Source organism: Petaurus breviceps, unplaced genomic scaffold (assembly GCF_028583685.1).
Source record: "Petaurus breviceps papuanus isolate PSGF00001 unplaced genomic scaffold, PetGlider_PUasm1.0 99, whole genome shotgun sequence".
Taxonomy (NCBI): domain Eukaryota; kingdom Metazoa; phylum Chordata; class Mammalia; order Diprotodontia; family Petauridae; genus Petaurus; species Petaurus breviceps.
Genome location: NW_027187465.1, coordinates 22752899 through 22780542, shown reverse-complemented (window position 1 = coordinate 22780542; position 27644 = coordinate 22752899). Strand labels below are relative to the sequence as shown.

The window sequence follows — 27644 nt, the reverse complement described above, 5'->3', positions numbered from 1 at the left end:
AGAAATGTAAACAATTGAACTTTATTGAATTCCTTATGATTTATCTTTCCTAATTACCTTTTTATGCTTCTCTTGAGTCTTGCATCCAATTTTTTATTCAGCTCTGATATTTTCATCAGGAATGCTTGAAAGTCCTCAGTTTCATTGAATATCCATCCCCCCCTGAAGGATTATACTTAGTTTTTCTGGGTAGGTGATTCTTGATTAATTCCAACTCTGTTGTATTCCAAAATATTCTATTCCAATCTTTTTAATACTTTAATGTAGAAGCTGCTAAATCTGGTGCTATCCTGATATCCTAATATTCCTGGGAGTTTTCATTTTGGAATCTCTTTCAGGAGGTGATCAGTGGATTCATTCAATTTCTATTTTACCTTCTGGTTATAGAATATCAGGGAAGTTTTCCTTGATAATTTCTTGAAAGATGATGTCTAAACTCTTTTTTTTATTATGACTTTCAGGTAGTCTAATAATTCTTAAATTATCTCTCCTCAATCTATTTTCTAAATTAGTTATTTTTTTCTGATGAGATATTTCACATTTTCTTTTATTTTTTCCTTGTTTTGATTTTACTTCATTGTTTCTTGACCAATTCTAATTTTTAAGGAATTATTTTCTTCACTTAGTTTGTTTTATCTCCTTTTCCATTTGACCAACTCTGCATTTTAAGGAGTTCTTCTCTTCAGTGGGTTTTTGTACCTCTTTTACCATTTGGCTTTTTCTGTTTTTGAAGGTGCTATTTTTTTTTAAGCAATTGGGGTTAAGTAACTTGCTCAAGGTTAATGGCCAGTTATTTCTGGGTGTGGTGCTGAGTATCTGAGCCCAGATTTGATCCAGGTCATCCCGACACTGGAGCCGGTGCTCTTACTCGCTAAGCCACCTGGCCGCCCCTAAGCAATTGGGGTTAAGTAACTTGCTCAAGGTTACACGGCCAGGTGTTTCTGGGTGGGTGCTAAGTGTCTGAGCCCGGGATTCGATCTCCAGGTCTTCTCAACACTGGAGCTGGTGCTCTTACTCACTGTGCTTCCTGGCTGCCCCAAGGTGCTATTTCCTTTAATATTGTTTTGAGACTCCTTTACCAAGCTATTGTTTTTTCCTTATGATTTTCTTTGCTTTACTCTCATTTCTTTTCCCAATTTTTCCTTCACCTGTCTTATTTGATTTTTAAAATCCTTTTTGCGCTCTTCCAAGAGTTCTTTTTGTGCCTAAAACCAATTCACAATTTTCTTTGAAGCTTTGGATGTAGCGGTTTTGACTGTTGTCTTCTTCTGAGTTTGTGTTTTGGTCTTCCCTGTTACTATAGTAACTTTCTATGGTTAGGTTCTTTCTTGTTGTTGTTTGCTATTTTTCCAACCCATTTTTTTACTTTTAACTTAAAGTTGGTCTTTGCTGCCAGGATGGAATAGGGCACTCTTCCTAGCTTCAGGTTTTTTGTGTAGCTACTTCTTTCAGAGTTACTTCTGGGGTTCTGGAAATTTTCAGTTCTTGCAAGGTGATATGATCTGAGGAAAGGTATGTTTACTAAGTTTCTGGCCTTGTGATCACAAGCACTCTTTTTTTCTGTGAACCTGTGACCAGATTCCCTGCTTCCCTGCAGCCACAAGTTCTGGTGTGCTCCTCCTTGCCCTAGACAGTAACCCAAGACTTCAACCCAGATCCACATAAAACAGAGTCCTATACCCAGTGCCAGTAAAGAGATCCCTTTAATCTTCTCACCAGTCTTCCAACCTCCTTACTATCTGTGGGCTGAGAGCTCTAGAAGCTGCCACCACTGATTCAATTGTCCCCAAGGACTGCTGCTTGCTTGCCTTGCACTGGACTGTACAGTCTCCCTCTCATTCCAGCGTGATAGACCTTTTCTCTCATCCTTCTAAGTTGTCTTAGGCTGGAACTTTGTTTCACTCCATTCTTTTGTTAGTTCTGCCACTCAAGAATTGGTTTTGAAGCCTTATTTTAAAGTTGTTTGGAGGGGAATATGGGAAAGTCAGGTGAGTCCCTAGGCATTTTCTGTGCTATCCTACCAAAGACTTTCCCATGTTACAGCTTCTCAGAGCCACAGGTAATAGTTGGATGAAGGTAGATACCAAGGGCAGATTAAAAGCCTGCAAAAGGCTCAGCAGGCCCTTATACCAGAGGTGCTAATCCTCCCTGAACACCACATACGCAGATATAAGTATGTGTATGGGTACTAGCTGCGTTAGAAGTAGATGTGTGTGTGTGTGTGTGTGTGTGTGTGTGTGAGTGGATGTATCTCAGAAGCAGGAATTGATTGACCTTAGGTGTTCTTGACTATGAGGCCAGTTCTTTGTTTACTATACCATGCTGCCTCTTAAGGTAGATTCTATTTTGGAATTAAAAAAAAATGGCCCATCTTTGAAGCTGATAGATCTGAGATTTCATCAATGTGGGGTTGTTCCTTCCTCTGGTGTAGATTACAGCCTATCTGTGAGTCTTGCTCCCATGTCATTTATGTTCATGTCCATTTTGTGTGGCCTTATTAGGGCACTTTGACCTGGTAGGAAGGCTAGAGCCCTTCCTCAGGGTCTTTGAATGTTCTTTAGCTTTCAATGAGTATCAATTCAGGACTATTGGAGTGTAACAACTTGTCTGTCTGTTATTTTTGTTCTGCCCAATGCTTCTTACAGTCATTCAAAGGATCATAGTAATCAGAGCTAGAAGGCACTTTAAAAGTCATTTAGTCATAAATAAGTATTTAGTAAATGTTTACTATGTACCAGATGTGGTGCTGTGCATTGGTGTCTAGTCCTCATTTTGACTTTAAGCAACTCCTATAAGTTAATTATCATGTACACATTCATTTGGGACTTCAAAATGCTAAGTGATTACTCTGTGCTTTTTTGTAGGTATCATAAAAACTCATAATTTGTCTTTCCAAGAGTCTGAGCCTTTGCAAGCTGTTTTTGCAAAGAATATGTGTCCTAACATATTGAAGGTTCAGTCAAGGTAATTAAGCCCTCTCGGTATCTCTGTCTTGGTCTCTATCTATCTCTGCCTCTCCATTTTTCACTTTCAGATACTGAAAGAACTTTGGTCCCAGATTAAAAATTCATAACCTATAATTTCCAAGTCTGTTACAGTTTTTGAGGTTATAGCAAATAGCTTAGAGACATCTGAGCAAGAGGATGTAAGGAATACACCTTGAGAATGATAAATTTAAAGTAAGATCTATCTAATTGTAGAATTCCTCAACTCTTTAGTGGAAAATATCTTAAAGTTATGCCATCTATGTGGTTTTATACATATAAAACTGTATAGGGGGAAAACTCTAATAAAACATTCCCCTTACTTGAGGCCATCTAAATTTCTTTTGGTTTAATTGAGTAGATTTGTGTGTGTGTGTGTGTGTGTGTGTGTGTGTGTTTTAACTATCAAATGCTTTGTTAACATCTGGTTTACATCATTCATTTCCTCTAGATTTTGAGTTACAAATTTTCTTCCCATTTTTCCCCTACCCATCACCCCAAAACAGCAATCCCACTGAATATCCCCTCCCCCAATCTGCTCTCTCATATATCTTCCCCCATTCCCCCTCCAACTTTCCAGTAGGGCACAGTGGATCTCTATGCCCCAGTGCCTGTATATCTTATTTCCCAGTCATATTAACTAAGCAGATTTGTCATCACATTTGCCATATGATTTTGGGGGAGATGCTTAATCATACAGTATCTTACTTTTCTGGTGGTTGAAGTGAGTGATGCAAATTTGTTTTGAACATAGGATTATTTTTAAGGTATGGGCCGGATTAGATTCTACTGAGGTTGCATTTATGCTCAAAATCTGTGATTCTATAAATCTATATCCAAATTTCCAGCTAAAAGAGTCAATTATTAAAAATGCATTACTGGGGAAAGAATTCTGGGAAGATGGTGAAGTTGATTAGAAAACTTTTAACTCTCTAAATTTCCTCCAAAAAAAGACAGAACATCACCTTAGAGGCAACATAGGTAAAGCAGTTGTCTTCCTAAGACAACCTGAGAAGACCGAAGGAAAGGCCCAACTTCCAGGGGTGGAGGTTTGACCTAAGTGAAGTGCAGATACCTCCAGGCAGATTCAAATGAACAAACAACAAGCCCTGGGGGGAAGCTGGGTCCTGAGGCCTAGGAGAGAGAGGCCACCTAAAACCTTAGAAAGCCTCACCTTGGACAGTGTGGGTTGGACATCTGAGGAAGGTAAGATTGAAGAGTCCTCTGCTGTCATGGGATGCCAGGGTCAGCTGTGTTAACCAGAGCTGTCCCTGTCTGCAGCAAGTACATGACTGGTGAGTGTGGTAGCAGGGGCAGGGGGATCCCTGATAGCTGTGGGCACTTGTAGGAGAATGGAGCCCTGTTCCAGGGCAGAGGGGCAAGCTGCACTTTGCAGCCCCAGGAGGGACCACAGGGAGTAAAAGCATTTGCAGGACAGTGTAGCTGGGTGCCCTAGTCATGGTTTATGGGTAGAGAGGAGTGTCTAAGGTTGGGTCCACAGATAGAGCTAAAAAAATAACAGCAAGAAGGACCTGTGTGTAATTGCAACCTTCTCTAGGGTGGGTGTGGAGGGAGGGAGAAAAAAATAAGTGCAAATAAGAGAACAAAAGAAAAACTTAGAAGGAAGCACAGACAAGCAGAGTAGCTTTGAAAACAATGTGTAGTATTTATTACATAGGGTTTTTTTTTAAGTAAATAGTCTGAAATGGAAATTCATGGTTTTATATTGAATCCTCTCTTTATGATGTACTATGTACATGATAGAATAAATAAGTAGAGAAAGGAAAAGGAAATCTAGCCTGGAAACCCCAAGATACCTTGTGAGTTTTCAATGATCAAAATTTATGTCCTTTTGGGCAGAGCACCTACAGGTAAGAGTAACTGGGACAATGAACTCATTTGTCCCATGTAGTTTTATTTATGATTTTTTGAAATACAGCATTGAAGAGCCAGGCTTTGATGAAACCCATTGCGATTAAAATGGAACTACTTGATCTCCCCTTAAACCCAAATCATTGACTCTCACTGATTGACCAACAATAGGTCCCAGCCCAAGACTCACTTGGTCTTTGTATTTTGATGGCTCAGAGTGAGTGTAAATAATGTGTCAGTCCTGCACAACATCCTCTACATTTTTTACAAGCCCCCCAAAATCTTTTGGCGTGCTGCAAGTGGCTGCAGGTTGTGCAGGTCCAGTTTCTGTTTTGGCCAGAAACCCTGAGAGTTTTCCCCTCCCAGATTGCTATTTTTTTGACTAGGTAAAAGAGGCCACTTTTTGCCTCATTTTTTTTTTTTTTTTTACCTATCCTTAATCACAGAATGGGCGTAGCCTCAGACAAACTGAGACCTGGGTAAGGCCTTAGCTTAAAAAGGCCAGTGTCTTCCCACAGCATCTGGGGCCATTTCCAGTTGTTCTGATCTGTATCTTGCCACTGGACCCAGATGGCACTGGAGGAGAGAGTGAGGCCAGTGACTTTGAACAGCCCTACCTCACTTCAATTCACTTGCAAGTCAAGATATGACCTTCCTGATGTCATTGGTCCTCTTTGAGAACCCAGGACAAACAACAACTGTGTGCATGGAAATTTTTTTTATCTTTTTGTATTTAAGTTCAAAATGAATAAAAAAAATTTAAAAAGGAATTCCCTTTTACTTCCTTCTTGTGCTTAACATGTAAAGAATTAACCAACTAATCTATTTCATAGAGAAATGACCAGAATTTTTTTCTTCTTGGGGTTTCTTCATCTATTCATTCAATAAGCTTGTATTAAATACCTGCAATGTGCCAAGCACCGTTCTAGGTGCCAGAGAAACAAAGAAAAAAAAACCTTGTGTTCTACAGAGGCTTACTTTTCCTGGCAGGAAAACGCCATGTGCACAAACAGGCATCGACAAAATACGGACAGTCAATATACAGAGGAGTGTTGAGGACAAGAGTTCTAAAAACAGTGTGAGGTAGGGTGGCCAGGTAGCACAGAGAGCACCAGCCCCAGTGTCAGGATGACCTGGGGATCAAATCTGGGCTCAGACACTTAGCACCCACCCAGAAACACCTGGCCGTGTAACCTTGAGCAAGTTACTTAACCCCAATTGCTTAAAAAATAAAATAAAAAAAAACAGTGTGGGGTAAAGATAAAGCCTTGTGCATTTCTGCTAGATAAAAACTTTGATGATATTGTCAAGAATGGAATGAGATTTCTGGATAAATGATTAAACAATGGGAATGCACATGCCAAATGTAAACATATTTAATATTATCCCAAGATTTTAGGATGTTGGAAAAGGAGCTTAGAGAGGTATACATCCTCCTTATTACAACTAAGAAAACCCAAGTCTCAAGGTTTGATGAGCCCTGCTTTGCCAAGGATTATAGGAGAGATTGGAATAGAACCCCAAAGGGTTCATATTTCCAGCTGAGTGCTCTATTCTGCCTCACCATACTAGGCCATCTTCAGGAGGTGGTACAATACTAATAATTTTAAAATCCAGTTATATGTGTGACTAACTCTTTTTGTGACATTTTATTCTAGTGCTTTATTAAGGTTACTGTGGGGTTTTTTTGGTTGTTTATGTGGTTTTCCATGAAGAATATCATTTTTTGAAAACGATAATAAAATATTCAAATTTGAAGAAGATAATTCAGTCATTCTTTTGCTGTATTAAAAAATATGAACAGGGGTGGCCAGGTGGCTCAGCAAGTAAGAGCACTGGCTCCAGTGTCAGGATTACCTGGGGATCAAATCCAGGCTCAGATACTTAGCACCACACCCAGAAATAACTGGCTGTGTAACCGTGAGCAAGTCACTTAACCCCGATTGCTTTAAAAAAAAAAAAGAACCATAACAACCCATATTGTGAGGTAAAGATTGAATTAACAGTTGATGATGTAATTTGTTTTTGTTTGTTTTCCAACTAACTTTAATATGGTTCACTGTTCTTAGGTTGTTGGCTGATATAATGATTCATTTTCCATTGAGTCAAGAAGAAATCACTTTAACTGTGACACCAATGAAAGTCTGCTTTAAGAGCTATATTGAGGATGAAATAGGTAAGAAGTACTTTTTAATAATGCTTTTATAGATAATTTTGAGACCAAGCCAATTAGAAATTATACATATAGATTCACAACTCTGAAAGTAATTTAATTAACCTATAAAAATCAAGTGAAGACTTTTGGAAAGGAAAGGTAGATGGATTCAAATTGGAACTTAATTGGGTGCTGTTTTTAAGTTGATCTTAGGTTAACAGAAAGGAAAGAAATGCAGTAGTAATGATTTTGCCAGTAGTGGGGAAAGATTCAGTATGTTTTCTGTTATTTTTATAACCCAAATGAAAGCATCTTGTGAAAATAAAATTAAGTTTCCAATTCTCATTCTTTTTTTAAAGAAAAAAATAATTTTGGTCAAGTTATAAATGGGGGAAACTTTCTAGGTGGAAAGGAAAGGAAAAAAAATAAAAATACATAAAAGCAGCTATCCTAAAAGGTTTGCTAATGGAATAAAGGAGCTTAACAGTGGTGTAATAGAATGAGGGGTTTGGAACTCTCATGAAAATGTGCCAGCATCTTTTCAGCACAACAGCTGGATTTAAGCTGCTTGACCCAGTCTCAACCTGAGATGATTATGCTGTTGTTGAAGAAAAGAACAAGCACAAAGGAAGAAACTATATTTGTTTTAAAATGAGAAACTAGTAAAACTGGGGCTTCAATTGGTTGGATTAGATTCAGTGCCTTTTTTTTTTTGGTAGGGATAAGGAGGTTTGGAAAATGAACACCAACCTGGCAAACATTCTGCTTTTATTTGCTTAAGGCCACTTTGGAATAGGCCCAGTGCAACCAGTTAGAACCTGAATGCATGGCATTGCTCACAAAAACTTAGTGTAAGGATCACGGGGTTGTGCCCTGCCTGCTATGTCATTTCTTTAGCTTAGTCCTTGACCCAAACATCATGCAATCACAGATGGAGAGCTAAAAGGGACCCAGGCCCTGGTCTAATCCAGCCCCTTCACTTTAGAGAAGAGGTGTTATGGGAATCGGAATTTAAGATCTTCCCTGCCCCTTGGCCCTTTGTGGCCTTAAGTGACTTAAGGCTTAAGTGACTCTGAGAACCTTCCTTGATTTGAGAATATACTCTGCCCCCAATAAGCTGAATGTGCTCACCTGGAGCCTGTGGAGGGAGGCTTGTTTTTCAGGAATGCCCACACCTTGTTACTTTTGATTGGGCAGTAGGTCACAAGAGTTGTGTTGGTCTCTGACCCAGGAGAAGGCTATATATACCTTGATGTGAGGTTTTGCTGTGGGGCTCACTTAGAAAAGAGTTGTATGATTTGGCTAGATGAGACTCTGGGCAGCAGTTGAGCCATTCTTCCCCTCCCCCCCCTTTGAAAACTCAGATGTTGGTGCTTCCCTCTCTGGTAACTAACTACGTATGGATGTCATGGTAAGACAGCTGGAAGCCCTGTCTGCTGATCTGTCACTCTGTCTGCTTGTAACTTCTGTTTGTATTCTCTGATGTTTGATTGATTAAAGTAAAATCGTTCAGCCCTTTTGAGTTGCTTTCCATTAAAAAAGCAAATCTAAGAACCTATGATAGCAGCCACCCTGGGTATGGTAGGGTGCTTGCTGCTACAAGAGGTAATCGAGGCTCAGAGAGGATAAAAGTCTTGCCCATGGCCTGTGTGGCCTTGGGTCTTAGGCCTGTGGGCCTAAATCCAGGTCCCCTGACTCTAAATCTAGTAGCTTTTTTTCATTGTCCCACACTGCTTCTTGGCTATGGAGAATAAAACAAGTTCCTACTGTTTGTGTTTATATATATATATATATGGTTTTTTTTGAAGGCCTACCATTTAAAAAAAATTTTTTTTCAATTATCAGATATTTGATTTTTCCCTTCCCCCCTCCTTCCCTGGGGGGAAAAAAAGAAAAAGAAAATGGAACTAGTAATTGCAACTTGCAACTAGTAATTATAGTCAAGCAAAACAAATTCCCATATTGAAAAATGAATTTCTTATTTTTCATACTTAATCCATCGCCTTTCTGTCAGGAGGTGGGTAACATTCATCATTATTGGTCCTCAGGAATTATAATTGATCATTGTATGCATAAAAGTCCTTTAATCTTTTAAAATTATTGATTTTTATAATGTTGATATTATAGTATAAATCATTTTTCTGTTTCTGCTCATTTTACTTTGTATCAGTCCATACAAGTCTTGCCAAATTTCTCATTTTTTTTCAGTATGATAATATTCTACTGCATTCAAATACCACAATTTGTTCAGCCGTTCCTCAAGGTTCCACCTGTTTGCCATTACAAAAAGAAATAGCTCTACTTGTTATGTAGGGTTCTCACTCAAGTAAAAATAAATAATTAATTTAGAATTACAAACTGTGATTCTGACATTTTTATAGAAGAGTAAAAATGTTACTAATTCCTACATATATATATATAACTAGCCATTAATGGATAGTCAGTTCAAGTTCAGGTCAAATAGGGATTTTAAAATATAAGTTTACATTGCTTTTTCATAGGATTATAGGATTTTACACCTGGAAAGGACCCTGGGCTAATCTAGTCCAATTCTCTCATTATAAACAAAGGAATTTTACCTTGTAGTAGAGTAATTTGTCCAATATCACACAGGAAGAGATTTTGTTACTGAACCTGGGTTTCTTACATCTTTCTTTGTTGTAGGCATTTGAAAATGAAAACTTGATTCCGAAACAGGTTCCATTTATAGGTGCAAGTAAATCCCTTTCATTACTGGGTTGTTGAAAGGTGTATGTGTGTGGTGGGGGAGGGAGGTATTGTTTTGCTCTGCTCAAGATTATTTTGGCAATCAAAAGCATAAGATAGCCTCTTCTAAAATATTTGTGGAAGAAGGATGGCTTAGAATTTTAATACACATAATTGTTATTTTGACTAAACTTTCCCCAACTTATCTAAGGTCTAGAAAGCACAAATTAAAATCATGACTTTACTTAAAAAAAAAAGCATTCTCTTTTAAGGATTTAGTTGTTCTTAGATCAAGTTAGAAAAGAACAATTATTTCATTTTCACAAGATGGACCTGTACAGGATTGTCTCAAAGTATATGTTGCTTGTATATTTTAAATTGAATGTTTGCAATGCATTGCAAAATTCACATTGAGTTAGTTTCCTTTATGGGTAAAGGGTATTTGAATATATTATATATTCAATATAGTTCACAAAATCAGATCCACAGAACTAGAAAGGAACTTAAAGAGCATCTAAACAATACTTTGCCCATATTAGGTCTTTAATAAATGTTTTATTAAATTTAGTCTAGCTCTACCCTCTTATTTTACAGAGAAGAGAAAAGGCCCAGGGAGGTAAGATTTGCCCAAGGTTTTATAGTACATAGTAGGGCCAGAGTGAGAATACAAGTCCAGTGCTTCTTTTAACATGTTTACTGGTAGGTCTTTTGTCCTTCTAATTAAAACTAGCTAGTCTTATGTGTTACAAATCAGCACTGATTATACCATTACTTTTCATTTGATGAATTTTTATCATACAGAAATACAAACATAAATAAGGTCCAGATTTACTCTCCTGGCTCTCCTCATTTACGACTCAGGTCCCCAGAACATGGGTCTCTGGGCCTTTGGGATTCTATGGCATCTTTCTAATGTAGTCCCTGCTAGTGTGCTTCTCACATAAGTATTAGTTGATATTAATTAGTCAGTGAGATTTAATCAACTTTTAGAATGGGGTATTTACTAAAGTAATACAGTTGGTATAGTTGGTACAAACATTCCCCTCCAAAGTCTGTGAGTCTACCACCAGTACAGAGCTCAGGCAAAGTGGGCTCAAGCTTGGTGAGCACATCTGGCATGGTAGGTAGTTCCCAGTTCCTGGAAGTTCTTTTATTAGAATTCTCAAGCTGTTCTCCTTAGGTATGGTGTATCTTTTCTGGAATCTCTTCCCAGCCTGTCCTTGGCTCCCCATGTAGATGCTGCCTGCAGCTGTTCCAGGGGATGCTGCTGGAATGCTGATGAGAAAATGAAAAGTCTAAACTCCTGAGCCTCCAAACCTTGCACCATCCTCCTCTGGCCAGGCTGGAGGGAGAGGAAGCACAGGCGGGACTGTCATGTGTTATTCTTCCTTCCCATGGATTTCCTTTTCAGGGATGGCTCTCTTTCTTCTCCACCACCAGGCACTTCAATCTCTTGGGCCCTCAACTAGCTCCTGACTTCATAACAGTCCACAGAAGGCATGAGAAATAAACACCAATAATACTCATACCATTTATATAGCATTTACCATGTGCCAGGAACTTTAAAGCTAAGTACTGTGCAAATATTCTCATTTGATCCTCACAACAACCCTGGGAAGTAGGTGCTATGATTATCTCCAGTTTACAGATGAGGAAACTGAGGTATATGAATGTTAAATGCTTTGACCAGAGTTATACAGCATGTCAAAGTCTGAGGCTGAATTTGAACCCAGGTCTTCCAGGTTCAGTCCTATATCCACCATGCCACCTAACAGTTCCTAAGTCCCCCAGGCAATTTGAACAGATATCCTGTCACACCCCTGGAGGTGTCCAGGGCTTGTTCACACCTAGCAAACAATGGAGATACGTCTTCATATGATAAATGTCTCGGGTAGAGTATCCCTAACCTCACCTAGACTGGGGTCATTAGAACGCTTTACTTAATCAAGTCCCATCTTTACAATGAAACAAATAATTAGGAAATAGATTAAAAAGAATTCACTTTAATATCTTTTGAATTAGAAACTCATAGTGCATCAAAATAATTCACTTTTGGAAAAACCCTATTTATAAAGTAGCTTTCTAACTGAGTTCCATAGTGTATGGTATTTGTCTAATCTCACCACTTACCCAATACCAATATTGGAGTGACAATGTCTATCACGTAGCTTTTTTCAAAGTAAAACTTAGTAATGGTCAGTAAATGTTCCTGAGGATGCTTTGACAACCAGACTATGGAACTGACTTCTTTAATCCTTGCTTTTCCTAATATTTTAATAGATTTTGCTAAGTCTATGTACACTGAAATGCATCTTGATCCTGATGAATTTGACTACTTTCAAGTTGGAGTCGACACTGAAGTAACATTTTGTCTTAAAGAACTGAGGGTAAAGACTCATATTTCCTTCATGTTAGAGTTTGTAATTAAAAAATTTTTTTTGCCTTTTTTTTTGGAGGGAGGAGGGCAAGGCAATTGGGGTTAAGTGACTTGCCCAAGGACACACAGATAGTAAGTGTTAAGTGTCTGAGGCCAAATTTGAACCCAGGTCCTCCTGACTCCAGGGTTAGTGCTCTATTCACTGTGCCACCTAGCCACCCCTAGAGTTTGTAATTGTTACTTCAACTTCATAGAAATACAACTTTTTTTCTTTTAGGGACTGCTGGCATTTTCAGAAGCTCTAACTGCTCCTGTATCTATTTATTTTGATCTTTCTGGAAAGTAAGTCCCTTATCATATTATTGAGTAGCAATGTATTAATTTGTTAACAAATTATAATTTATTATATCTAACCATAATGTGTTAAATAAATAATATATTAAATTGATGTATATGGTGATAAAATCTTCTAGAATCTCACATTGAAAGTAGTTAGCCCAGAAACTACATTATGTTGACAAAGTATTGATTATCCTATACAAGGTATTTCTGTGTAATATCATTCTGAGGCACTTATAAAGTTATATTTTTATTTTAGGATAAGCTGTAGCAGCTGCTTTTGGTGGCACACTCCTGTAGTTACTGATGTTGAGGATGCTGAGACTGGTGGATTGCTTGAGTTTGGGGTTCTGAGCTGTAGTAAGGTTAAAGCTGATAGGATGTCCAAATGATGTCTGGCACCAGCGCAGTGAGCCCTTGGGAATGGAGGACCACCAAGCTTCCTCAGGAGGAGGCAACTAGCCCCACTCAGAAAAACAGAGCAAATGAAAGCTTTAGCTGATCTGTATGGGGATGAGGCCACTGTACTTCTCTCTGACCAAGTCTCAAAATAACACCAACATCAACAACAATAAAATAAAATAAACCATAGCATATCAATATTTTTGGAGGGGCAGTTGGGTTTAAGTGACTTGCCCAAGGTCACATGGCTAGTAAGTGTTAAGTGTCTGAGGCCAGATTTGAATTCAGGTCCTCCTGACTCCAGGGCTGGTACTCTATTCACTGCACCACCTAGCCACCCCAGCATATCATTTTTTTAAATTCAGTGAACGATATCTGCATGTTTTCTATAGTGTATTTAAGTGAAACAATTTATAAAATGGGTACAATGACAGGAAACTGTACAAATGACTCAAGTGCATTAACTCTTTTAAAAAATACTAAAGCATATTACATGGGATTTTTAAAGCAAATCTTAAATCATATGTTTTTACTTCTGAATGGAAAAAGATGTTTCAGCTTGGCTATTTCTATTCCAAAATTATGCATCTCTCACTGTAGTGCTAATTTCTGTGATTTGCTCGAGGATATAAGTATCCCTCATGCTGTGATTCTACCTTTCTAGACCTGTGGCTTTCAGCATCGATGAAATGGTCTTAGAAGCCACTTTTGTTTTGGCTACATTAGCTGATGTTGAAAGTAGGAGATCTTCTCCAAGTTCACTGTGCCTTTCACAAACACTGAAAAGGTAAAGATATTTCCTTCCTAAAGGACTGAAAAAAACCCCATTGTAACCTTATCCTGAAATAATTAGTGACATTCAGTTAGTGAATAAATGAAGTACACATCATAAAATTGGAAATCTTTTCCAAGTTAAAAAAAATTGTAGCAAGATTAGTGAGCTATTAGCTATAATCACAAGAGAAATTAATAGCATGAGATTCTATTCTCTTCTTTACCAAATTTTTAACCAACTTACCTGACATTTGCTAGCCACCCAAAATTCATTTCTTTCTTGTATCAATTATTTCCTCAGTCATTAAGATTAAAGCTTTACAAGTAGGTCCCCAAATTCCTTACATTCGGCTCTCCTCAGAGATATAGGGACAGCCATTATGTTTCTCTCTGTTGCACTACCATATCACAATATATGTAATTGGTTTGATTTACTTAGAAAACCTATCTTCTGGAAGAGTTTAAAAGGGACTCTACCTGATCCTTGGCATTCAACAATTGGTTACTGATTATTTCTTGTACAAAATATACTAGGAATGAATGAATATTGTCATTAAACCTAATGCTATTAATTGCCAGTTTGCTTTTCTCTATCAGTTTCATAGGACATATTCCAAAGTAACTGGTTCATTTAATCCCTATTAACACCCCAGGTCAGATCTGATAAAGTCAAAGTCAAACACTGAAGGCAATCTAACAAACGTAGAGAAGGAGTCGATCACAGTCAAAGCAGCATCCAAGAGACCCTCATATGATGAGAGACAGATCAACGCCACTGAATTAGAAAGTTTTAGTATTCCTGCAGTGAAAAGACTGGATACACACATCTCTGAAACAACAGAAAATGACCTTAGTGTTGTGGGAGAAGTGATGCCAAAACCTCAAGTCTATAATAAGGTAAAGGGAAATTATTGGACGCATGTCTCAATAAGAAATCCATTCAGAAGCTCGGGGGAAAAATTAGCTGGCTAGGGCATGGAAGAAAAGAAGCATTTATTAAAACACTTATGTTCTTAGCATTGTGCTAAGTGCTGTGGCTACAAAAATAAGCAAAAAGACCATCCCTGCCCTCAAAGAGCTTAGATTCTAATGAGGGAAGACAACACACAAAAGGGAGCTGAAAAGGGGATGGTGGTGGGGATGAAGGTGTTTGGTGCTTGGGCACAGTTCTGAATTTCAAGGGAAGTCAGTAAAAGAGTAGAGGGACCCTGATATGAGTCAGGAGATCAGAGTTCCATTTCTTCTTATTTATTAACATTCTTTTCTTTTTAAAATTTGAGTTCCAGATTCTCTCCCTCCCATCCCTCCCTCCCTCAGTGATGGAAAACAATATGATATAAATTATACCTGTGAAATAATGCACAACATATTTCCATTTTAGCCATGTTGCAAAAATATAAAAATAAGAAAAGCAAGAAAATTATACTTTGATTTGCACTCCGAGTTCATCAGTTCTCTCTCTGGAGTTAGCGTTTTTTTTTCTCATGTATCCTTTAGAATTGTCTTGAATCATTGTATTGATTGATCAGAGTAGCCAAGTCTTTCAAAGATGATCACTACAACTGTACTACGCACAATGATCTCCCAGTTCTCACTCCACTTTGCATCACTTCATATAGGTCTTGCCACATTTTTCTGGAACCACTCCCGTGGTCATTTCTAATAGCACAATAGTAATTTATCACCATTATATACTACAAGTTGTTCAGCTAGTCCCCTATTGATGAGCATCCCTTCAATTTCCAATTTTTTGCCACCTCAAAAATAGCTGCTCTAAATATTTTTGTACATGTAGGTCCTTTTCCTTGCTCTTTGATCTCTTTGGGATACAAACCTCGTTGTGGTATTGTTGGGTCAATGAAGGATTAAACTTGTCCTGCTTGACTAGAGTCAGAACTAGGAACAAGAAAAGTTAGAGGGAGAGGGATTGCCACAGAGAAACCTATAAGAGTTGAAAGTATAAAAGAGTTGATGTAAGGAAGAACTTATTAGAGAGAACTATCTAAGGAAGATGGACTTAGATTGCCATGTGTGGTAGTGAGTGGGTTTTGTCTCACTAAAGGCTTTCCAGTGGAGCCTAGTTGAACACTTGTCAGCAATGTTATAGAAAGAAATTCTTAACCAAGAGATCAGTCCATTCCAACTCAGGTACTATGGTTGCTTCTCTTAAGAAAATTAATTTTTCCTTGAAAATTTCTTTGAAGGAAAACTTCATTCCAGCCTAGCCGGAATGGTGTCAGATACCAAAATAGCAGAATCTAGATTAGTCAGGTTTTATATATTGTTCACCACAATTTTAACATAACAGAATATTCTTATTTTAACTATTATACAAGAGATGAAATAAAAAATGTAGGTTAGAATAAGAATAAGTGGAATATTAAGCATTCTTATATTATTAATTATAAAAATGTATAGCATGTCTCATTTTATAGGTTTATATGAGGTTCCCCACCCACCCCACCCCAAAAAGATGCAACTAAGTTCAGGATTGTTGCTTATTCAGTTAGAAGATTTCATCAGTTGGAATCATTTCAGTAGATTTATAATTCTATTTTCAATCAATGGATGAATGAAACAAACATTTAATAATTGCCTATAATGTGCAAGATATTGTCCTAGATGTTTTCCCCTTCCCTGATCCAGCACGTTATTCCTTGTAACAAAGATTACATAAGAGAATACCTCACAGCCGTCAAGTAGGCGAAGATGACACATGAGGAAACCAACAAATGTTGGGGGGGGGCCTATGGGAAAAACTGGAGCGTGAATATACTGTTGGTGAAGCTGTGACTTGGTGCATCCCAAGAGCATTTGCAGATGCAGCTAGGACAGTGAACACAGGACAAAAGGGACATGTTTGCCAGCATCTCTATACCAACAGTAACAATCAGTGCACATTAGGCTATGAAACAGTGGCTATTGAACAGTGTGTCACTGCACGCTGCCAAAATGTGGCATTTACCAGATCCATGCAAGACACCATCAGGCAGCTAGAATGATACAGCAGAAGCTCATTATTCTTTATAAACTACCAGGAGACACATCATCACACCACAAATCAAATATGAGAGTCTTCTTGAGAATTCTACACCTAAACTATATTGCCACTGGAGCATACTTAGAGACAGAACTGTCGCCCACAACCTCCCAGACACAACATTGACCAATAAAAATTTTAGAATAGTGTGTTAAGTAGATGCTTTGAGATTATAGAAATCTCAGAATCTTCAGACTATATGGAATGGAAGGCTTTCAAAATGTAGAGACTTAGTATGAGATAGTAAAACCATGCAGAAACAGGACAAAGTACCTTTCATCCCTGTCATACTGTCTGATATTGGAGAAGTCCCAAAGATGCTCTCAATGAGTCTACGAAAGATGAACTTAACATCCCAATACTCAATTACAAAAAAGCAGTTACTTTATCTACCTGTTTAATAGTCCACAGAACATTGGATTTAAAAGAATAATAGCAGGTTAAGCAGCTTGTCCTCAGCCTGTTTAAATCTGAACCCCGTAAAACTGAGAACAAATTAACAACAGTATAATCACAAATAATGTTGATTACACTAATATAAAAAAGGCTATCACCAAATGAGGCAAGAGACTTGCCAGCATCCTGAAATTAGTTTCTATAGGAAGAACATATTTAAAATAATTAACATCTCTAAAATACCATCCATAATGCACACTTTCAGATGTGTAAAATATGTTGTTGTTCAGTCCTGTTCAACTCTTCCTGACCCCATGGACCACAGCACACCAGGCCCTTCTATCCTCCACTATTGCTTCCATTACAGTATCTATCCATCTCATCCTTTGTCATCCCCCTTTCTTTTTGCCTTTAATCTTTTCCAACATCAGGGTCTTTTCCAATGAGCCCTGTCTTCTTATTATGTAGCCAAAGTATTTAATCTTCAGCTATAATATTTGACCTTCCAGTGAATAGTCTGAATTAATTTCTTTAACTATTGACTGATTTGATCTCCTTGCTGTCCAAGAGACCCTCAAAAGTCTCTCTAGCACCACAATTTGAAAGTGTTAATTCTGTGGCACTCAGCTTTCCTTACAATCCAACTTTCACAACTACTGTGCTACTGGAAAAACTATTTCTTGTTGTTGTTCCCATTTACGGGGTTGTAGTCACTGTGCATAATGTTTTCCTGCCTACTTCACTCTGCATCAATTCATACAAGTTTTTATGTGCACCTCTGATTTCATATTTTTGTTTTGACTATATGGACCTTTGTCAGCAAGGTGATGTCTCTACTTTTCAATATGCTGTTTAGATTTGCTGTAGTTTTTCTACCAAGAAGCAAGTGTCTTTTAATTTCATGACTATAGTTGCTGTCTACAGTGTCTTTGAGTTAAGAATATAAAAATATGACACTGCTTCTATTTCCTTTTCCTCTATTTTCTAGGAAGTGATGGGATGAAAATCTTAGGTGATGTTTTTTTATGTTAAGCTTCAATTTAGCTTTGACACTCTCTTCTTTCACCCTCATCAAGAGGCTTCTTAATTCTTCTTTCTGCCATTAAAGTGGTATTGTTTGAATATCTGAGATTGTTGAGGTTTCTCCTGGCAACCTTAGTTCTGGCTTTTGATACATCCAACCTGACATTTCACATGATGTACTCTGCATATAAATTAAATAAATAAGGTGACGATATGAAGCTTTGTCATGCTCCTTCTCAAATCTTAAACCAATTAGTTGTTCCATGTTTGATTCTAACTGCTGCTTCTTGACCTGCAAACAGGTTCCTCAGGAGTAAGATGATCTGGTACTCCCATTTCTTTGAGCACTTGCCACATTTTGTTGTCACAATCAAAGGCTTTTGTCACAGTCAGTGAAGCAGAAGCAAATGTTTTTCTGAAATTTCCTTACTTTCTCCATAATACAGTGAATGTTGGCAATTTGGTCTCTAGTTCCTCCCCCTTTTTGAAAACCAGTCTGTTCTTCTGGTATTTCTGTTTACATTTTGCTGAAGCCTAGCTTGAAGAATCTTAAGCACAACTTTGTTGTGACTTGCAAAACAAGTGCAGTCATTTGATAATTTGAACATTTTTTGGCATTGCCATTCTTTAGGGATAAACTGATCTTTTCTAATCCAGTTGAGTTTTCCAAATTTGCTGGCATACTGAGTACAGTACTTCCTTCTTCAGCTCATTTTACAGATGAGAAAACTGTAGCAAACAGAGTAAAGTGACTTGCCCAGGATCACACAGCTAGTACATCTCTGAGGCCAGATTTGAACTCAGGAAGTTGAGTCTTCCTGACTCTAGGTCCAGCACTCTATCTACTGCACCACCTAACTGCCCCCCGTAAAATATACCATAGCACATTTGGAAAGAATCTTAATAAAAACTTATACAACATATTTCAAAGAATAGATTTGTGTTGATATTTTCCACCTCGATATTACCTACATTTCCCCTATATCCTTCCCCAATTCTTCCCCCAGAGAATCATTCCTCATAACAAAGAATATTTTTTAAAAATTTATTTATTTTTGTTACATTTTAAGTTCCAAACTGTCTCCCTCCCTTCTTCTCCACTCTGCACTAGAGAAGGCCACCATTTGATACAAATACATAAATATATGTAAAACTATGCATACTTCTATTTATCAGTTCTTTCTCTGGAAGTGGATGGCATTTTCCTTCATAGGTCCTTTGTAGTTGATTGAGTATTTATAATACCAGAATGACAATTATTCTTCAAACAATGTTGCTATTACTATATACAATGTACTCTTGGTTCTGCTCATTTCACTCTTTATTATTTCATGTCTTTCCATTTTTTCCTAAAATCCACCAGCTCATCATTTCTTATAGCACAGAAGCTTTCCATCACAATCATACACCACAATTTGTTTAGCCATCCCCCAATTGATGAACATCCCCTCAATTTCCAGTTCTTTGCCACAAAGAATCCTTTTTTATGGGGAAGAAGAGAAAAAAATCAGCAAAACCAATTAACATAGTGAAAAAAAAATCTGACATGATATTGCAATGTTACATGCCTATTGATTATCACCTCTGCAAAAGGAGCAGGGGTGAGGGAAGGGAGGGGGTGTCTTCTCATTTCTCTTCTTAAGGGTTACAGTTGGGCTTTATTCACTTGTTTATTTTGCAACATTAAGTTTCCATTGTTTTGTTCTTTCCTTTTATGTTATTTTATTCATTCTGTATGGTTTTCCTGATTCTGCTTACTTCATTTTGTATCAGTTCATATCAATCTTTTCATGCTTCTCTTATTCATCATGTTCATTAGTTCTTAAAGTACATCAATACTCTGTTATATTCATGAACCACAACTTGTTTAGCCATTCCCCAAGTGATGGGCATTTACTTTGTTTCCAATTCTTTGCTCCCACAAAAAGTACTGCTATCAATATTTTGGTGTATTTGGAGCCTTTCTTTCTTATCAATCATTTTTTTTTGAAGCATATGCCTTCCAGTGGAATCTCTGGGTCAAAGAGTGGGGCTGTTTGTCTCTTAATTTGCATAATTCCAAATTGTTTTCCAAAATGGTTGCATGAATTTGCCCCTTTAAATTATCCTTTTCTATCTACTTTTCAGCCTCTCCTTCTTCTACTAGTTTCTTCCCTCCTACTTATAAACATGCCACCTCTCCTCATCTTTAAAAGATCTTCATTGACCCTAACATCCTCATAAGCTATCATTCTATTCCTCTCTTCCCTTTCATGGCCAAATTAGTAGAAAAAAGCTGTCTTTTCTGTTTTTGCACATTGTAACTCTTTCACTTTGCCTTCACTCCACACCACTTAACTGAAATGAGGTTCCCAACAATCTTTTTATGGCTAAATTCAAAGGCCTTTTCTCAGTTCATTTCTACCCTGACCTCTAAGCAGCACTTGACTCTGTTGACCACTCCCCTCCCCTTTTAGATACTCTCTTCCCAAGTTTTATGACAGTGGTCTGCCCTGGTTCTCTTCCTATCTGACAGATCCTTCTTAGTCTCCTTCACAAGACCATCTACTGTGATGCCTTTGTCTGGGTCCAGGCCTCTGTCCTGGGTTTTATTCTCTCTTTAAAAAAAAAATAAAAAATTTAAATAAAAAAATTCTTAAGAAATAAAACAAGATTTCCATAACAAAGCAGGATAGGAAAAATAAGAGAATTACACCTGAAACTACAGATCTGTTCTGTACAATTTTCTACTCCTTTCAAATGTACAACAGTTATTGTGTAATTTTTCCCCTTCCCTTCCCCCACTCCCCCTCTAGAGATAGCTACCATTAGACACAAATGTGTGTGTGTGTGTAGATAGATTGATAGATAGATGTCAATTCTTTCTCTGGATGTAACAGCTTCTTCCTTCATAGGACCTTTGCAGTTAATTTGGATATTTATAATAGTCAGAATGACTTGGTTTCTCAAAGTTGTTCTTAATATTGCTGTTACTGTATACAATGTTTTCTTAGTTCTGCTCATTTTACTCTTCATTGTGTCATGCAATTCTTTCCATGTTTTTCTAAAATCATCAAGCTCACAGTTTCTTACAGTGGAGTAATATTCCATCACAAACATATACCACAATTTGTTCAGCCTTTCCAGTTGACAGGCATCCCTGCAGTTCTTTGCCACCACAAAGAGAGCTGCTATAAATATTTTAGAACATATGGGTTCCTTTCCTTTTTCCCTAATCATCTTGGGAAACAGACCTAGTAGTGGTATTACTGGGTCAAAGGGTATACGCAGTTTTACAACTCTTTTAGCATAATTCCAGATTGCTTTCTAAAATGGTTGGATCAGCTCACAGATCCACCAACACTGAATTAAGGTTCCAGTTTTTTCACATCCCCTCCAATATTTATCATTTTCCCTTTCTGTCATTTTAGCCAGTCTGATAGGTGTAAAATGATATCTCAAGGTAGTTTTAGTTTGCATTTCTCTACTCAATAATTATTTAGGGCATTTTTTCATATGACTATAAATTGTTTTGATTTCTTCACCGGAAAACTGCCTATTCATATCCTTTGACCATTTATCAACTGAGATATCATTATATTCTTACAGATTTGACAAAGTTCTTTATATATTTGAGACATAAGACCTTTATCTGAGGAATTTTCTACAAAAATTTCCCCTAGTTTTCCAACTTTCCTTTTGATCTTGGCTACATTGGTTTTATTTGTACAAAACTTTTTTAATTTAATGTAATCAATTATCCATTTTACATTTCACAGTGCTTTTTATATTTTTTTGTTCATAAATTGTTCACCTATCAATAAGTCTGATAGGTAATATGTTCTATGTTCTTCAGATTTTCTAGTCATGTATCCATTTTGAACTTATTTTGGTAAATGGTGTAAGACATTGGCCTACATCCAATTTCCGTCAAACTGTTTTCCAGCTTTCCCAACAATTTTTACCAAATAATGAATTCTTGTCCTGAAAAGTTAAGTCTTTACACATGTCAAACACTAGATTACTATATTTGTTTGCTGCTGTAAATTGTATGTTTACTTTGTTCCACTGATCTACCTTTCTATTTCTTAGCCAGTACCAGATATTTTTGATAATTTTTGTCTTATAATAGTTTAAGATCTGATACTGCTCAGCCTCCTTCCTTTATATTTTCTAGCTTAGTAAAATAATTTTTTGGTAATTTAATTGGGCTGGCATTGAATATGTAGATTAATTTTAAAACTGTCATTTTTAGTATATTGGCCTTGGCTACCCATGAGCAATTAATATTTTTCTATTTAAATCTGATTTTATTTGTATACAAACTTTTTTGATTTTGTTCATATAGTTCCTGGGTTTGTTTTGGCAGGTGTACTCCCAGGTATTTCATACTAGAGTTCTTTAAAACTAGAGTTTTTTAAGATGGGATATCTCTAGCTCTCTCTTCCTGCAGGGTCTTGTTGGTGATATATGAAATTACTGATGATTTATGTGGGTTTACTTTATATCCTACTACTTTCCTGAAATTATTAATCATTTCAATTCACTTTTTAGCTGAGTATTTAGGATTTTTCCAAGTATATCATTATATCATCTGCAAAAAGAGATAGTTTTATTATCCCATTTCCTATTCTAATTCTTCCTATTTCTTTTTTCTCCTCTTATTGCTATTACTAAGATTTCCAGTACAAAATGAATAATACTGGTGATAGTGGGCATCCTTGTTTCACACTTGATCTTACTGGGAAGGCTTCTAGCTTATCTCCATTACAAATAATGCTTGCTGATGCTTTTTTGGCAAATGTTTATCAATTTAAGGAAAAGTTCACTCATAATTAAACTTTCAAGTGTTTTTAATAGAAATGAATGGTGTAGCACAGTGAATAGAGCACTGGCCCTGGAGTTAGGAGGACCTGAGTTCAAATTCGGCCTCAGACACTTAACACAAAAAAACTAGCCGTGTGACCTCGGGCAAGTTACTTAACCCCAATTGTCCTCCCTCCCCCAAAAAAAGCAAAAAAAAAAAAAAAAAGGAGAAATGAATGGTGTACTTTATCAAATGCTTTTTCTTCATCTATTGATATAATCATGATTTTTGTTACTTTTGTGAGTGATGTAATAAATTATTTTAAATAATTTTTCTTATGATAAACCATCTCTACACTCCTGGTATGAATTCCACTTGGTCATTAATCTTTGTAAAATATTGGTGTAATCTTTTAGCTAGTGTTTTATTTAGGATTTTTGTATCCATATTCATTAATGAAACTAGTCTATAGTTTTCTTTCCCTCTTTTTACTCTTCCTGGTTTAGGTATCAGTATCATATGTGTTTCATAAAAAGGAGTTTGCCTATTATTCCAAGTAATTTAATATTGGAGTTTAAATATTAAAAAATGTAAACATTGACCTTTAAATGTTTGATAGAATTCACTTGTTACTCTATCTGGTCCTGATGCTTTTTTTTCTTAGGAAGCTCATTTATGACCTGTTCAATTTCTTTTTCTAAAATAGGTCTATTTAGATATTCTATTTCCTCTTCTGCTAATCTAGGCAGCTTATATTTTTGTAAATATTCTTTAATTTCACTTAAGTTGTTAAATTTATTGGCATATAATTGGGCAAAATAACTCCTTATAATTGCTTTGATTCCATCTTCATTAATGGTATAGTCACTCTTTTCATTTTTAATGGTAGTAATTTGGTTTTCTTCTCTTTATAAAATCATATTAACCAATAATTAATCTATTTTGATTTTTTTCATAAAACCAACTCCTAGTTTGATTTATTAATTCAATAGTTTTCTTACATTCAGTCTTATTAACTTCCCCTTTAATTTTTAGGATTTCCAATTTAGTGTTTAATTGGGGTATTTTTATTTGTTCTTCTTCTAGTTTTTTAAATTGTATACCCAGTTCATTGGTCTGCTTTTTCTCTATTTTAATCGATATAAATTTTTTTTAAAGCAGTTGGGGTTAAGTAACTTGCCCAAGGTTACACAGCCAGTTTTTTTGTGTGGGTGTTAAGTATCTGAGGTCAGAACTGATCCTGGGTCCTCCTGATTCCGGGGCCGGCGCTCTTACTCACTGCGCCACCTAGCCGCCCTCAAAATCTAGATTATGGTTATGGGCATTTATTTATTTATTTTTTGCTTTTTCAAGGGCAGTTGGAGTTAAGTGACTTGCCCAAAGTCACACGGCTAGTAAGTGCGTCAAGTGTCTGAGGCCAGATTTGAACTCAGGTCCTCCTGACTCCAGGGTCGGTGCTCTATTCACTGTGCCACCTAGCTGCCCGATATAAATTTTTCTGATTACTGCTTTTCCTGTATCCCATTGGTTTTAATATGTTGTCTCATTATTGTCATTTTCTTTAATGAAATTATTGTTTCTATGATTTGCTCTTTAATCCATTTATTCTTTAAGATTATGTAGTTTAGTCTCTATTTTTTTTTCTGTTTCCATGGTCCCTTATTAAATATAATTTTTATTACATTGTGGTCTGTAAAGGAAGCATTTAATATTTCTGCTTTTAGCTACTAAATTTTTATGACCTAATATATAGTCAATCTTTGTAAAGGACCCATGTACCACCAAGAAAAAGGTGTATTCCTTTTTATTCCCATTAAATTCTCTCCAGATATCTATCATATTTAGCTTATCTAAAATTCTATTCACTCCCTTGACTTCTTTATTTAATTTTTGGTTAGATTTATCTAGTTCTGAGAGGGGAATATTGAAGTTCCCCACTATGATAGTATTACTATCTATTTCCACCTATAATTCATTTAACTTTTCTTTTAACAATTAAGATGCTATAGTATTTGGTGCATATAGGTTTAATATTGCTATTGCTTCATTATCTATATATACCTTTTGTCATAATGTAGTTTCCCTGTTTATCTCTTTTAATTAAATCTATTTTAACTTTAATTTTGTCTAAGATCATGATTGTTACCCCTCCTCTTTTTTTTCATTGAGGCATAATAAATTCTACTCCAGCTCTTTATTTTAACTTTTTATGTATCTCTCATTTTAAAAATGTGTTTCTTGTAAGCAGCATATTGTTGATTCTGATTTTTAATCCATTCTGCTGTCCATTTCCATTTTATGTGTAAGTTCATCCCATTCACATTCAAAGTTATAATTATTATTTGTGTATTTCCCTCCATCCTATTTTTTCCTCACTGTTGTACTTCTCAGCCTCTCTTTTCACCCTATCCCTCTTCTAGTTTACTTCTAATCACTACCTCCCTAATCCACACCCTGTTAAAGAATGCCCCCCATCATCCTATTCCTTATTCTACCCATTCCTCTAAGAATCCTTCCCTTTTTCTCTCCTCCACCCTCCTAAATCTTGAGCTATATACATTCTAACCAACCCCCATCTTGTATGCTTGCCCTCTTATTTTTTTATAAATTTAGAAAACTTTTATGCCTTTCTAGATGTGTATGTTGTTCTCTCTTTAACCCAGATCTGATGAGGTTCCAGCACTACCAGCCCTCCACCCTCACTTATTTCTTCTGTCAGTTTTTTCTTATTTCATGCCTCATTTGTATGAGATAATTGCTATTTTTTCTTTCTCAATTTTGTTTTTTAGAATTACCCCATCATACTCAGGTCAGCTCCAACCTTTCTTTCAAATCACCCAAGTACTGATGACAGTCTTAAGAGTACTGATAGCATTTTTACATATAAGCAAGTTCCAAGAAGTAAACAGTTTGACCTTATTGAGTCCCTCATAATTGTTCTTTGATGTTTACCTTATATTTCTCCTGGATCTTATATGTTGTATTTTCCATTAAGTTCTAGTCTTTTTGTGACAAATACCTGAAAGTCTTTCTATTCATTAAATGTCTTATTTTTTTTTCATTTGGGATTATACTTAATTTTGCTAGGTAAGTTATTTTTTACCATAACTCCAACTCTTTTACTCTTAGAAATATAGTATTCCAAGACCTATGGTCTTTTAGTATAGTGGCTGCTAGGTCTTGTATAATTCTGATTGTGGCTCTGCAGTATTTGAGCTGGGTTTTTTTTTTCTTATTGCTTGTAATATTTTCTCTTTACTCTGGGAAACTTGGCCATGATATTTCTGTAGGCTTTCATCCTGGGATTGCTTTCAAGTAGTGATTGGTGGATTTTTCCTATTCCTACTTTATCCTCTTTTTCTAGAAATCCAGGGCAATTTTCTTTAATTATTTCATGTAATATTGTATCAAGATTCTTTTTTTTGATTATAACTTTCAGGTAGTCCAATAATTCTTATATTGTCTTTCCTTGATCTGTTCTCCAGATCAGTTGTTTTTTGTTTTTCCTTTTTTTTTTGGAGGGGGGAGGGTAGGGCAATTGGGGTTAAGTGACTTGCCCAAGGTCACATGGCTAGTGTTGTGTCTGAAGCTGGATTTGAACTCAGGTCCTCTTGACTCCAGGGCTGGTGCTCTACTCACTGCACCACCTAGCCACCCCAGTTGTTTTTCAAATGAGATATTTCACATTATTTTCTATTTTTTCATTCTTCTGATTTTGTTCTTGTTATTTCTTGATGTAATGTCATTCACTTCCCCTTGTCAATTCTAGTTCTCAAGGTTTTGTTTTCTTTCTTAAGATTCTGGATCTCTTTCTCCACTTGATTGACTTTCTTTTCACAATTTTTTTGCATTATTCTTATTTTTCTCCCTAATTTTCCCTCTATTTATCTGAATTTTAAGTCCTTTTTAAGTTCTCCCAAGAACTCTTTTTGGGCTTCTGATAATTTGACATTGCCCTTTGGGGTAGGAGTAGATTTTTTAAAAAAATCTCAGTATCTTTCTCTGAATACAAACCCAGATCTTCTCTATCACTATAGTAGCTGTCTATGGTTGGGTTCTTTCTCCTTTGCTTACTCATTTTAATTTTTTTCCTCTGGAGCTGACATTAAGAAGACATCTATTTTAACTCTCATTAATTCACACATTAATTTGGTAAGTACAGTAAAAGATTAAGCATGATACAGAGAAAAAAGGTGAGTTTTAAAGATTGATGCATTAGTAATTCCAAATGTGTCATGTAGAACACCTCCATTAGTGGTTTGGATCTGCCTGAGTTTTCATTAGAAAAGTATTTAGGGGTGGCCAAGTGGCACAGCGAGTAAGAGTACCCACTCCAGTGTCGGCAGGACCTGGGGATTGAGTCTGGGCTCAGACACTTATTACCCACCCAGAAACACCTGGCCGTGTAACCTTGAGCAAGTTACTTAACCCCGATTGCTTTTAAAAAAAAGTATTTAGACCTAGTAGAAACCTTTATGTCCTTCACTCTCAGACTTCTGGATTACAATGACTTGCAAAAGGATGTCTTTTTGTAGCAGCAAGCACCCTGGAGTCCCTAGGGTGGCTGCTCACACAGGTTCTTGGATCTGCTTTGATAAAGGAAAGCAACTCAAAATGGGTTAACAAGCTTACTTTAATCAGTCAGACATATATCGTTTACCTTGTTCAGGGGAAAATGGTCAGCACCCCAAACTTCAGAATACACAGACAGAATTATCAAGTCAGAGAAACAGATCAAGTAGACAGATTTCCAAACTGTCCAACCATTACATCCATACCAAATCAGCATT

The 27644-nt window shown here is 36.5% G+C and overlaps 1 protein-coding gene across 1 annotated transcript in view; it reads left to right on the top strand.

The window, feature by feature from the left end:
* RAD9B (RAD9 checkpoint clamp component B) overlaps nt 1-27644 on the top strand; it is a 45967-nt gene that overhangs the window by 13671 nt on the left and 4652 nt on the right. Inside the window, 6 exon segments of the mRNA XM_069081411.1 lie at nt 2865-2964; nt 6926-7032; nt 11998-12104; nt 12372-12436; nt 13500-13622; nt 14263-14506. Of these exon segments, the coding sequence (XP_068937512.1) occupies nt 2865-2964; nt 6926-7032; nt 11998-12104; nt 12372-12436; nt 13500-13622; nt 14263-14506 (746 nt within the window).